Genomic DNA, 14,838 nt, shown 5'->3' on the forward strand with positions numbered 1-14,838 from the left:
GTTGATCTCCTCTATTCTGATTGTTTGATACTCTTTTCCAAAGGCATCACCGGAAGCCATCCTTAGCCTGATTCTACCTTGAGCCTCCCTCAATCAGATAAGTCCTTTACTGTGCATGCCTATTCAGCTACATATTTGGAACACTATCGCATATCTAGCGCTTGTTCCAGTTTCTTCGTTGAATCTCTTCCATTGCAAGAGGCTTTCCAGTATATCATATTACTGATTTTAACATTTAGCAGGACCAGGTCGCTTTTCAAATATACCTACACGAGGCTTGTTTGATAACCAGACATCCGACCTTTTCGTGATATCGTTGATTTTAAAATTAATAAGACATCGCTGCACATTCGGTGCACCGCATTTTTGTCAGCCATTTATTAGAATAAAGAACATCCACCAACTGTGGAGTTGCAGGTTTTAATCACTAGGAACTAATCACATTGAAACATGATCTATAATTGTGTGGCTTTTCTGAAGAAGGCGTTGTATACGCCGAAACGCGCGTCGAGTTAGTAAAGGTATTGCCACTTTTTAACCCTTTATTTATACATATTGATTAAATGTGATGTGTTACATATTGTGTTTCATTTTTTAAATGTTTTGTATAAATATCATTTGTTTAGATAATATGAGAAGAAATTATTAAAATGGTAACAACTTTGAATATATTTTTTCCGTCTTCCTTGGTTTTCTTAATGTTATAGATACTGTGTATATTTGCTTTATTGACATTGCCAAGGAGTTTTGCCATTTAAGTCCCTGTCCTAGGAATTGAACTATCCATTGTTCAGGGGGTCTTTGTTTTTTCTCATTGGATCTCCTCTATTCTGACATTAAGATCAACCGCTACATATAAGGTCAGGCCTCTGGCAGAATGACCCATTGTTTTTGCTTTAATCGCTGGTTTACTAAAACACAAGTATGCTGAAAGATCTAGCATGCTTTAGGCCCACATTTCTTTCATGATCACCACATGAAATGTTTTGATAAAGTTTACAAAATCCTCATTGTCAATTTTCTGTGAAAGGCCCTCTTTGTTCCAGATACAAAACTTTAGAGACTCCTGTGGTTGACTAACATCCTGGTTATTATACTGTTACTTGTACAAGTTCTTATGTGAAGCAGGAAGGGGAGCTCCCGGAAGCCAAGACCAGTCCTTAACTTCGGACTGTGCTTGACATACTGTTTGGGTCACTGTGCTTTGATCATTTAAGCTGACCTTAAGAACATTTGTCCTTGAGGTCGAGTGGCTCCTAGTCCCTCTCAGGATTGAAACTTGATTGAGCTGAATGCTTCCCGTAAAACTTTTAGAACTTTTGTTCTGACCTTGAAAACCCCAGCCATCCCCTGCCCCTGTTTGCAAGGAGCAGGCCCCACACATTTAGGCTGCAGAAATTGAGGGTAATCTTTGTCCTTATCTCGAGAAATATAAATTTCCCAATTTAGAAATAAGTGCTTCTTTGCCCACACTTGTTCAAATGCCTCTAACTGTGTTTTCCTACCCTCCTTTAGTGGAGGAGATTTTGTTAGGCTGTTGCCCTTATTGTTGATGTATGGGGACATTCCAGATGTCAATTACCAGCGCTTTTGGGGTCCAATTTATGTTCATTCTACTATCTGTTAGCACCATCTTGTCCCTGAATAACGACATTTCCATTTTCTGGATGTTATGCAGAAGTACAGCACTACTGGTGCATAGACGACTTAGGGCAACTGGAATACGGTCCATGGGGGTGTTGACAAGTGTGTTGGGAGGGTTTCAGAGGGTGGGAACAATGCACAGCAAATTGAGGTCGCCGATGTGGGAGAAGCGGGGGGAACTTGGGTGGGTATACTTAAGTTTACAGTGGATAACTGGACGCACATGACCAGCACAAACCTGGAGACAGGCACATGTACTTTCTACACACTCGTGCACGGTTCCTTAGGTAATTGTGGGTGAGGGGCAAAAAGACTGCACAGAAGCACACATGGGATTCCTAACATGGAACGTTAGGGGTCTGGGCAACCCAAGAAAAAAGTGACAAATACTGGCTTATCTGGCAGGCATTGCATCAGCATAGCCATGCTGCAGGAAACGCACACGCTCCCTACATAGCAGCCCCAGTTTGCCTCTATATGGGCCTCTCATAGACACTTCTCATATACAGCATACTCGAGAGGCAGAGCAATACTTATTAAAAGAATGGTTCCCTACACAGAAGAGGGATCTGCACTAGACCCACAGGGGAGGTATTGCATGGCATGGGGCAGCTTGGCATCCGAGTCAGTCACACTGGTCTACAGCTATGGGCCCAATGAAGACTACTATATTACCTTATGGGCGCGCATTGTAAATATAGGCTCGACTCATCTGATATGGGGGTGCGATTTTAACCTAACACTGCATCCCACATGGGATCGATCTCACCCACTGCCACATCACTATTCCAAAGCACCAAGACAACTACAGCAAATACTGGTGGACAATCTGCTCATAGACGTCTGGTGCCACCATCATCCCAAACAGCGGAAGAAACATTTCACTCAGCAGTACACAATAACTGGTCTCAGCTGGACATGTGGGTTCTGTCGCAGGTTATGGGAGTGCATGCTCTCTCCACCCGTCACCTTGCACGTAGCTACTCTGATCACTCCCCTGTGCTTATGTTGCGGAACCCTCTGGGCCTGCTGCCCCGGCCCAGGCTGTGGCGCCTTCTACCTACAGCGCTCCTTGATCAGGTGTTCTAATCAGAGTTGGGGAAATGCTTGAGGAGTTCCTTAGGCTAAACGTAGACTCAGTCCCCTCTCTGACCACAGTACAGCAAGCGTTAAAGGTCAACGTTAGAGGACACTGCATGGCCAAAATAGGGGGCATTCTCAAAGATATCTGCACAACCATAGCCAGTCTGGAATGCCAGCTAGGCAGCTGGAATCTGGCACCCACAAGGCACGTGACGGCCCCGCCCTAGCCAAAATTTGTAAACTCCTCACAGAGTACCAAGCTGAGGCAGAGAGGGAGTGTCACTTCCGTGGAAAAAAATCACACAGCGCATAAATATGGTGAGGGCGAGCACCCTGACTAAGCTTTGGCAGAAACTATCAGGCTACCAAAGACAGCGAACCATGTGCCAGTGATTCATGATGGGGAGGGGAAGCCACACCGCGACACACCGGCCATCATGGGGTTGTTTGCCACACACTATCAGACACTATACACATCCTGCGCGACACGCCAAGAGGAGACTCCTCAACACATACAGCAGATAGAATTGAGCTGGCTCAGCGACCGGCAGAGGGAATTTTTGGAGTCTGAGTTTACCATAGACAAAATTCGGGCGGCCATCATGCTCTAGGGTATGGGAAGGCACTGCTTTCTGATGGCCTAGGAATAGAATTTTATAAAAACCTACATAGACAAGATGGCACCTTACCTAAAAGCTATGTATGAAGACGCGGCCGAAGCGGGATCGCTCCCACCCACTATGCGAGAGGCTATGCTGGTCTCACTTTTAAAACTCGGGAAACCCTCGGAATCCCCAGACTCGTACCGACCCTGTCCTTAATAAATTATGATGCAAAGATTTTGGCCAAAGTGCTGGCTAACAGACTCAGGCTACTTATGGATAATCTTATCAGGCCGGACCAAACAGGCTTAGTACCGGGTCGGTCAACCTCCCACAATTTGCAGACCCTGTTTTCTATCATGCACAGTATTGATCAGGACGAGCAGGCGGTGGCGTTTTTTTAGATTCCACCAAAGCGTTTGTCTCCCTGGAATGGGGCTACTTATTTGCCGTCTTAACAGACATGGGATTCCCGCCCAGGTTCCTCCAGTGGATTAAACTGCTCTACTTCCTTCCTAGTGCCACACTACTCCTGAACGGAGAACGCTCCCCAGCCTTTGCCATATCCACGGGCATGTAGCAGGGGTGTCCCCTTTCACCCCTGTTGTTCGCGATAGCGATGGAGCCGCTGGGTGCCATGCTGTGACAGCACCATAAACACTATTTTCGCTAGACTACCCCATTCGACCCGTCTTAATCTAGCTCTATGAGGATGACATCACGCTCTATGTGCGTAACCCCATAAACTGGCTCAATGCCATGATCCGCGAAATAATAACATTCTGGGCCTTCTCGGGCATCACAATAAATTGGCCGTCACTTCTTTCCCAGACTGAAGAGTCAGCTTATTCGCCTGGCGTGGGGAGGGAAACAGCCCAGGATCAAATGGAGTACCCTCAAGCTGCAGTTCACCCAGGGCGGATTCGAAGCACCCGATCCTGAACTCTACCATCTCAGCGCTCAGGCACACTACGCTGCGTATTGGCTTGCACCCCCGCACTTCATGACTCACCTAGCGGTTGAACAAGGGCCTATGGCGTCCGCTTCTCTCGCTGGACTTCTAGGTGTAGATAATAAAACAGCTGGGGGACCACAGTCCACAGTGGCATGCACCTATAAGGCGCGGAGCGCCATAACCAAACGGTCCTGGGCACCTATGCTTTACTCCCCGTTACTTACTCTCTGAGATCAGCCTAACCTGCCCGTCATGCAAGAAGGCATCTGCAAGCTCATGTTCCTCAGGTTTGGGATGAACACATGGGAGACATGTACCACGAAGGGCAATTCAAAGGTGCAGCGGCATTCTTCGGCGACACTCTCCCCACTACCATGGAGCGCTTCCTCATTCGCTTGCGTCAGAATGTCATAGCCTTTAAAGCTGCGTTTCCGGAGGAGCCCCCCACGCTGCTCCCACTGCATCTGACACTGCGGGCTGGGGTATCACACGCTGTATCCCGCATCTATAGAGCAACCATCGGGGCAGGATTGAATAGTTCCCTGAAAGCATGACAGGGAGGGGAAATTGAACTAGGCCATCCAATTACAGACAAAGCCTGGGCAGACTGAGTGCATTACAGCTACAATCAGATTTAGGATCCTACATTTTAAATTCCTTCACCGCATGTATTATACTTCTGTGAAAATGCACAAACTTCAATTGCGCGATAGTGATAAATGTGACTGCAGTGGGAGCGATGGGATGGGGTTCCTACACTTTGCATGGGAATGCAGACCTGCGGCGCGCTACTGGACTGGGGTGGCGGCGGCTCTGGGGGACATGACTGGGGGGCAGTTTGAACTTACACACAAAATAGGCCTCCTGGGATACCTCCCTGGGCACAAAGGCAACATTAAGCGTTTCTTGGCTCTGGGCCTCCTCCTCGCCAAGCGTAAAGTTGCATGCAGATGGGGTAGGGGCAGGGAGCCCAATTTCAAGTATTGGTTAGCCGACCTCCCTTCCTGCCAAGAGCAAAACGCTATATACGCTGAGCTGCTCCCTGCCCGCTCGCAGCCCAAGGATCCCCTCACATCCTACCTGCTGAAATAAACAGTAAGTGCCACTGATGCCAACGTGGTGAACGGGCAAACTGTTGCCAAACAGAGGTTGTTGGATCCCAGATTAGCGAAGTGGCCCTCTAGATCACCTGCGGTGTAATACTGTATACCTCTCATGTTGATGCCAGATTTAATGCTTTTCTTGGTACTGTAATACTAAAATGCCAATATACAGATTCCCCCCCCCAAAAAAAAGAGTTCCTATTTGATTTGTTTATTCCCCAGGGTACCACAATCCATGTTCCATCTTTACTCTTTCTGGTGGTATGAAAGCATTCAGCGGTGCAGCTAGGTCTAGGTCTTCCCCGTGGGCACTCCCGAGTCCAGATCCTGTTTGGAGAAGATGGGCAGCATGCAGTTAATGCAGCAGCTCATGGCAGAAGCAGGGTCTCTCCTCTGAGCAGTGCTGCCAGTTCATTCCAGCAATTGGAACTCGTACTGCTCAGCAAACACAAGGTAAGTCACTCTTCTCCTAATAGGGGAGTGGAATTCTACAGATCCTGACAGGAGCTCCAGGGCTGACTCTTCTGGTGTGATCACCCTCACTACGGTGGCCCCTCCTGTCATATTGGATCATTGACCTGGCCAGACTCAAGTCTCATGCTCCTGGCCAAAATAAGTGAAACTGTGACCGGCTCTGCGATATGGGGTCACTGCAGCAAGGTGGTGCAGGAATGGCAGTTCATGCATGGTGTTCCTCTCACAGCTTAGATCACAGCAGCCCTCTACTGGCAATTGGTCACTGCATGGTATGCTGCCGCAACCGCACTTGGTCTGCTGAAATCCTTGTGAAGGTGGTAGCCTTCCACCGCCATGAGGGTAGCGATTTGGGCACCCTTTCTGGTCCAACAAGTTCATAATTCTTGAGACAGGCCTATTCATGCTTCACAAACATGATCTATGTTTACCTATAACACAAAAATCATTATTAGGGATCCAAACAATAGTACAGTTGGTCGCTCCGTGCAGAAATACACGTCTCCAACCATGCAGAGCACTTTTTCATCCCAACAAGAGAGTTGCCATGTTGTTGTCCTAACCATTTGGTACCTTCAGCATGTATCCTGGGTCACATGACTAGGTGTGACTGGCAGTTGGCCCTTGTGTATTCCTCCCAGACAGTCACACAAAGAGGGACTAGGTGTTGGCCGGATGGGCTATCTTTACAAGACGGGATGGGTGGAACTGTTTACAGACCCACTTACGTTTCAATGGAGCTGTCTCAGTACACACACAAAGAACTTCACACTAGTCTTTTGTGACTCCAGACCCAGTGGAGCCTGGTCAAGGAGGCAGGAAATTCCAGAATCATCTGTGGAGGGAAAGCCCTTGAAGTTTCTTTCACATTAAAGCTGGCACCCTGTATAAAATTAAGTCCCTCAGACCCACTCTTAAGTTCACTCCCAGACCTACAGCGGACTCTGAGAGAATTGTCCTGCTGCCTGAGGCTTGCTGAGTACTCAAGAGGACTGCCCTGCTACTCAAAGAAGACTGCCATGCTGCCTGAAGCCTGCCATGGGTCCTCAGAAGACCACCCTGCTGCTGGAGACCTATTTTCTGCTTGAACCCTGAACTACTGAGTGACTTCAAGGGATAGTTTGCTGGCCTCTTGTACAGAGCTACATGGACACAGCTTGAAACGGGCACTTGAACCCAGCCTGAAGAGAGCCCTGATCCTCCAAGTGGAGCCCCCAGTCCTGGACTCATTGAAAGTGGTGCCAAAGGCTGCAACCAGCCAAAACAGAAAACATAGGACTTTTACATTTTTCAGTCAAAAAGTGCTCTAAGAACTAAGAGGACAATAGGACCTGTTTGCTCAGCGATCTACTCAAGATGCATCCACGGTCAGCCAGACTTTGAGGTATCTGCTGCTACTTCTTATCCAGAGCAGCAAATCCTGTTCAGGGGCTTCTATAGTGAAGGGTATCTAGTCTTTCTGAGCCCTCAGTGGCTGCAGCCTGCAGCTTCATCCCGCTTGAGATTAGCGACTTCCAAGAAAGTGACTAAGTCATAACATAGAAATCTTCACAGTGACCTCATTCAGCGATTCCCCGATGACACCATTGGCTGCCTTGTCCCGTTGACACTTTACCTTCTCAGACATTTTCTATGAAATTTCTTCAAAGCCTGAAGGTAAGCAGAGACTGGGCCCAGTTCACTCCTTGCATTCAAACTGGGCTCCATCACAGTCATCCATAACTTTCGACTAAGCCTTTGTCCGACGCGACTAGATACCCACTTGGGCACTTTGATTTTTTAGGTGCTAGATTGCACTAAAATCTTTAAAAAGTCATATCTCCAGGTCTACCAGTTGGATTTGTGCTGTTTCACCCTATTTTTCTAAATTAGTGGGAAAATCTGATCTTGTGTTTTGTCTTCACATTATTGCTTTTAAGTGCTGCATACATACTTTGCACATTGCACTAGGTTAAGCCTGACTGCGTATTGCCAAGCTATCAGAGGATTAAGCATAGGTTGATTTAATTACTTTTTGTGGTTCACCTTGACAAGGATTGTGGCTGTTGCTTGAGAAGGGGGTCACACCTTCCTCAACCAACAACCTAATTTCTCACTCAGCCACACTGCAAAGAATTGGTGCTGCTGTACAGCATTGTTACAAAACATTGTCAAAGCCAATAGCTCTCATAAGCAAGACCTATTGGCTTTGCCAGTGCTTGTTAAAGAGTGCAGAGAGTAAACGTGAGAAAGCTTCCCTGATGTAACTCTATGCTCCTGCGATGATGAGGCGGAGGAATAATTTCTACACTCATTCTTCAACGATGAGCCAGTCTAAAATACCTAATTGAAGTCCTCTAAAGCTTCAAAAGTATGTCAATTTTTTCCCTTTGTTGCTGTCATGTAAATAATCAGGACAGTTCTCCACTAGATCAAGATTAGGACCACAGTCACCCTCCAGTCCTAGTCTTTGGCTACTGGTGGGGGGCCAATAGACCTATGTACTACCGAGATCAAACCACTCAAGTGCGGGACAATAAACCAGGACGGCAGGGTATTTTGAAGCAAGCCAAAAAACAGTGGTGACTTTCTACTGCAAGGGAAACCAACAACCTGGAGCTGTCACCACTTACTATGCCTCATCTATCCACGATAATCTCTTTCACTACCTTGCTTATGGTTTGGTTCCCTTGTTGAGAACAACCTCATTTGCAGGGAACACCTCAATAAGGGATAAAAACACAAATGAAAAGTTGCTCCAAAACTTTACATCACTATTCCTTAGGAAAACCACCCCATTATCACCTGGTGATACACAATCAAATTCGCTCTTAGACACACTGTGTGTGATGAATTGATCCTTATTATGCAGGGAAGGACCAAATCTGCTAAAGTGTCATAAACTGAGCCATCTCAGTCCATTACCATCTTTTTAAGAAACTTCATGGACAATGTTTTTCTGCAGTATATTGGGGACTCCAATTCCCAATGGTTTTGGTTCTAGCCCTCTAGCCCTTAGATACACATTTCTGCTTTAAGTCAGGGACGAAGACTGACTGAATGAGGAGGACATGTGAGGCAATTTTCTATACAATTACTTTTTACTGGCTAGTCTGAATGTACAGATTAATCAAGCTTAAAGCACTGACACGTAAACAGGAAATCTGACCGGCTTTAATAATGCACACTGCAGCAAATCAGAAATCAGAGTCAAAGTTCTTTCCATTAGATTGCGTTTAAAATATACTCTCAAATTTCAACTACTAACAGTCCAAAGACAAAAGAGAAAACACCATTGTTTTCAGATTAGCAAAGCACACACAAATAAATAAATATTATACAACAATCCTATGTATAGCTCAAATCCTTTTACCATTTCATATACTGTTATAATAATTTAAAAGATGAACATTGGTGGGTAAACATTCATGTGTACAGGACTGTCAGTTCATCCATAACAGACCTTAACTTTAAATCGAACTTGCACAACTGCAAGCGGAAGGCAGTGATGTTGTGAGGCTGTATATTAATTTGATACTATTACTAGTAATAAGAAAATCATGCACTGACATCTGAAGGGAGACAAGTCTGGTCATTATTTTTGTGTAGTTTACTTAGATGGTTTACTAGTTCTACAAGCTGTGGGTTCCCCCCTAGCTGTTCAATTTCTCTGTACGCTTCTGATTCAAGTGTTCGCAAGGTTTGCCTGGTGTACTCAAAAGACCCCACCTTTTCAAGATAATCCACACAATATTTCTTTATGTCTACATTTTCTGTCCTCTGACGAAGGATGTTTTGCACTTCAGTACTTTCTGGTCTTGACCATATTGCATGTATAGTAGGAAATGAAAACTTGCCCTCTGTTAAATCTTCACAAAATCCTTTGTTTTTGCTATATTCTTTAGATTTTAGGTTGGCATAATCATCTCTTATTTGGTAAAAAATGCCAAGATTGTTAAGAAGAGGTTTCAAATCACTTTTATAGTTTGAGAATAATTGCAATAGACCTACAGCCAATGCAAAAAGTCCCCCTGTCTTCTTCAAGACCATAATCTTATACTGAACTTCGGTTGGACATGTGTAGGTATCTCTCCAGTACATATCCAAACCTTGTCCTTGGAACATATCCTGCAACTGATGGGTGAATATTTTCACAGTTTCAGGGTGACCGAGGGTCAAAATCTTTTCAAGACAGAGGACATAGACATAATTTGCTGAATTTATTACAGACGGAATGCCATATATGCTGTGGGCTACAGGATAGCCATGTCGTAACTTTGAGTTGTCCTCAATGTCATCCATCAAAAAACTGGCATTGTGTAGCATTTCTGTCACTTCAATGATTATCTAAAAGAAAAAATAACCACGTTTCAGAAATGAGAAGATCAAAGTCTTCAAACATGTGACAAATATTTAAATAGGCATATCAATCTGTTTATTTTCATCTTGTTATTACCATTTGATTAAAACAAAACATCTCCTAAAATTTACATCACAAAATATTTTCCAAATAAAGAAAATACGAATGCACTTCAGTACAAACTGAGCTTGATAAGTAATGAGCGGCGTCTACATCTTTTCAACATGGTGACACTGTGCCTGCCCAGGTACTCACCACTCAAGCAAATAATAATTTTGCTTATATGAGCATATCTCCTTTTTTTGCTGCTGATGCAAAGAGATATTTTTTTCTCCTGAGACAAGCAGGGGTGCACGGGACAGTCTTTTCCAGGATCATAAAGGCCCACCTAAGGAGTAGGTTGTTTTTTCTAAATTATTCTCTTCTTTGTTTTGAAGATGATTCACAGAACTAATTTACAACAAAGTCCTTAACTTACTACTCTTGATATTCACAGAATGCATTTAGTAGTCCTAAATTAGGGATTTGTCTTAAGTTAGGATTTTGTCTTAAGCTAGGATTTTGTCTTAAATTAGGATTTTTTCCTGAAATAGGATTTTGTCCTAAATTAGGATTTTATCTTAAATTAGGATTTTGTCTTAAATTAAATTTAAGTTTAACTTAAGTTTGTCTTAAATTTAATTTAAGGCAAAATCCTAATTTAAGACAACATCCTAATTTAAGACAAAATCCTAATTTAAGACAAAATCCTAATTTAGGACAAAATCCTAACTTAAGACAGAATCTTAATTTAGGACAAAATCCTAATTTAATACAAAATCCTAACATAAGACAAAATCCTAACTTAAGACTACTAAATGCCTTCTGTGAATACCAAAGGTAGTATGTTGAGGATTTTGTCGTAAGTTAGTTCTGTGAATCTGCCCCGTTGTTTTTTTTTTACTCTTTTACTCACAGTTTTGCATTTCTGTTTTATCCTGTTACAAGATGGAAGTTAATAACGTTAAAAAACACACAAAAAATACAGTTCTTGAAAATGTTACTTGTAAAAGTTATTTTCAGAACTACACTGTACTTTCAATGTATGTTGTTTGTACTATGTATCAGTTTTTTTCCTTTTTGATGCTTCTCACAAGACACTTGTGAGAGCCATGAGGTTCCCATAAATAGCACAGGTGATTCTCATGAGCCCCTCTTGAGCGAGTCAGGCACACAGACTTCCTTGTCCACTCCAGGGGGGCAGCTTTTGCTACTTTGCGCTTGTGAGCCTACCACAAGAGCATACTTTTGTAAGGGAATTAGCATTTTCATTGAACATTTTCAGCTGTAATAGGTATAATTTATATGCACCAGATTTTCGCTACCTCTTTTTTATACCATCATCACAAGATTGTGAAAATATTTTAGAGGAACAATTTACATTTTCCTTTATTACAATATTTACATCTTACAATTCACACTAATAAACTATGTGGAGGCACTGCAATCTCCACTGAGACCTTGCATGAAGATTACTGGTGTGTGGAGTAGCGTGCACAGACACTACCTCTCCATTCACACCTTTCACAGTCTCAGTAGTATGCATAGTCGGGTGGAGATGGTACTCATCTCACATGTAAGACCTCTCTAATCTATACTGTGTAGAACAGGCACTAGACTCCGCACTGACACCTCTCCCCAGGGAAATAACCATATTTATTAATGTGTGGGAATAGATTTTCCTGTCAACTCATAGCTCTCCCAGCCTGACAAATATATACAGTGGTATGTAGGGAAACATTGTCTTCTGCACTAACACCTATTTCCACAACAACTCGATATACAGTACAGTGTAGTGAACCAGTGGGATATAACCTCATACCTCTCCTTAGAACAATAGCAATATCTAGTTCTGTCTGGGAAGGAAGTCATCTGTCTACTAACACTTCCTACCAGAGTAAGAGGTATCTCTAGTAGAGTTTGGGAGAAATGTATCTCTCTAATTATACCTCTTCTCATGGTGACAGGTATTGATAGTAGACTGCCGGGAGAAACTGCCCTGTGTCCTGAGACAAGTCTCTTGCATTACTCTGCGTAGTATGGTGGATACAGAGACTGACCTCTCTGCTGTGATGTCTCTTGGATTATGCTTGTGCAAATTAAGGTGTGAGAAGTGGCTTACCTTTATGGTGATGCCTCTCCCCATTATGAAAGAAGTACAAGTAAAGAATGTAGCTGAAATTACATTTATACTCATAAGTATATCCTGCATAACAACTATAGTGACTATGATATGAAAACATATATCCCTATTAGCTGAGACATCTCCCCAGAGTAACACATATGCAAAATACGACGTGGGAAGAAACTTAGGTCTCTGTCCACACCTCTCTTCCTGATAATAAATTTCATTAGTAGAGTGTAAAGTAGATTATCCTTTCTGATGATAACTGTGTCTATCACAACCAGCGTGGACATTTGAATGCAAGGAAAGACTCATCTTTCTCTCAGACAGCTCCTTATGGGGGTAAGCATGTGCAGTAAGGTGTATACAAAGACACAGTTCTGTGCTGAAACTTTTCTCCAGAGTAACAAGCATATATGCTAAGGTGTGCAAAGGAACTAACATCTCCACCAGCAGACAGAAGTGCATAGTATACTATGAGAATGGATTTGCCTATGTAACCAAACATGGCTCTTGTATAACAATCTGTATTCTACAGTGGGAAGAAGCATTATTCTCTCTATAGTTACTTAAATATACATACACATGCAGGAGAACAGTTACAGTTCTTAAAGAATAAACTGCCACTTTAAGTCAACATTAGAAGATTTTGTTGATTTTCAAATCTTTAAAAGCTGTTAAGGAAGGAAACCAGTTGCAACTATAAACATAGTATTAAAAAACATTTTAACAGCATAAGAAACACTAACACCATTAATAAACTACAGCAGCCATTGGCAGTTCTATCCCTCGTAATGTTCAAAGGGTAGGCATTAATAATCCAGATAGGAAGAATATTGTGAGGAACCCCAGTACTAGCAATAGGCCTGTAAATCAGTGTGTTATTAATCTTGATCTCCCCCCAGAAGCTGCTCCCTTGGTGGCGGTCTTTATAGGGGTTCCCACGCTACGCGATGAAGAGGTAATCTACTTAAGCAATCCTAAGGCAGGCCAGAAACTGGTGTACCCAATACAGTAGCGGAGGTTTAGATTTATCGCACAGCATTATTATGGCTAGAAGGGTGGGATGGCTAGATCGTCGCCCCAAGAGTATTGAAGGGGATTGTGTGGTAGTGAACTTTAACAGACGCAATGTGGTAGACAGATTGTTTTGGGATGCCTCAGAGATAGATGATTCTGGTATTAGACCAGTACCATTAGGTTATTTCTACCCACCATCAGCTGTATACACAAAGGCACATGCTATACATCCACTTATGTCTACTCGCAAGAGGCCCCTGTGGGCCCCTAAAATTCTGCAGGATATTTCCCAGCCCCAAATTGCAGGGGGGCCTTCTCAAAGAGCCGAGAGCGTCAATGCAGTCCCACAATCAATCCTTAATCTCCCAAAACATCAAGATTCTGGTATAGTTTTAACTAAATACTTTATTCGACTGACACATTTGGAGGGTAACGACTGACTAGATGATACCGCCCAGCACTCGGCAGAGAGATCCCAGGAGCTAAATCCAGCTACCTGCTGCAAAATCTTAAGCTGGAATGTTGCAGGAATTAGGTCCAAGAGAAATGACGACATCTGGCTGGACTTTTTAAATCAATATGATATTATTGCTATGCAGGAAACTTGGGATACATCTAATATTTTTAGTTTGGATGGATATATAAGCTTTGTTGTTCCAGCAATTGCGGGGACAGTGGGTAGACCGAAAGGAGGCTTAATATTCCTCTTCTCATTAAAACTGAAGGGTTCCCTAAAAATGCTGGATTCAGGCTCTAGTAATATTTTAATTGTTGAGTGGTTAATGCCAAATTTGTTTAATATATTATTCATTAATTTTTATAATGCCAGAGAGAGTGAGTTTATTAGCCAACATTTGGTCTCCCTGGATTGTTTTTTGTCAGAACACAGATTAAAAAAACCACTGCATTCGACATCATCCTTATGGGTGATTTTCATATCCACCCATGTAGTCTGGATTGTTATATAGAGGATCACCAGGGGCCTCCCTGCTCTGTGGTTCCACATTTTGAACACAGTAGGCAGGGAGAGGTTTTGGAGGATCTTCTAGCCAACATGAATCTTTTTGAGTCAGGTTTTGTTGATGATGAAGAAAGGGTTGCAACATATAAAGGTAATGAGACAGGCACAGTTATTGATTATATTTTTCTATCCTCCTGGGTTTTTACTTAGGGTTGTGTCGTCAATCAATCAATCAAATATCTTTATTTAGATATGACACAGATATCTTTAAAAGAAGAATACAAAATACAAAAATCACATTATGTCCCAAATATTAAAATAAATACAGAAATACGATCGATTATTTGGCAGTCATATAAAAATAGAGATCATCCACATCTTGATCCTTCTTATTCCATAACATTTTAAAATAGGCGCAATCAGTAATATCATACATATAAAAACAGCCCAATGTTCTTACGGGTACTTCTTATGCTCATTTCATTTTATCTTC

General features: G+C 42.9%; 1 protein-coding gene across 5 annotated transcripts in view; it reads right to left on the minus strand.

Annotated features, from left to right (window-relative positions):
• Positions 1-8,996: 8,996 nt before the first annotated feature.
• Positions 8,997-14,838, minus strand: part of LOC144763292 (geranylgeranyl pyrophosphate synthase-like) — a 181,620-nt gene continuing 175,778 nt past the window's right edge. For all 5 annotated transcript variants that reach the window (XM_078648755.1, XM_078648757.1, XM_078648756.1 and 2 more), the window contains one exon: positions 8,997-10,187. In XM_078648755.1, coding sequence (XP_078504881.1) covers positions 9,399-10,187 — 789 coding nt within the window. In that variant the 3' untranslated portion in view covers positions 8,997-9,398. The remainder of the gene's footprint in view (positions 10,188-14,838) is intronic.

The sequence above is a fragment of the Lissotriton helveticus genome, chromosome 6 (genome assembly GCF_964261635.1).
Source record: "Lissotriton helveticus chromosome 6, aLisHel1.1, whole genome shotgun sequence".
Lineage (NCBI taxonomy): Eukaryota > Metazoa > Chordata > Amphibia > Caudata > Salamandridae > Lissotriton > Lissotriton helveticus.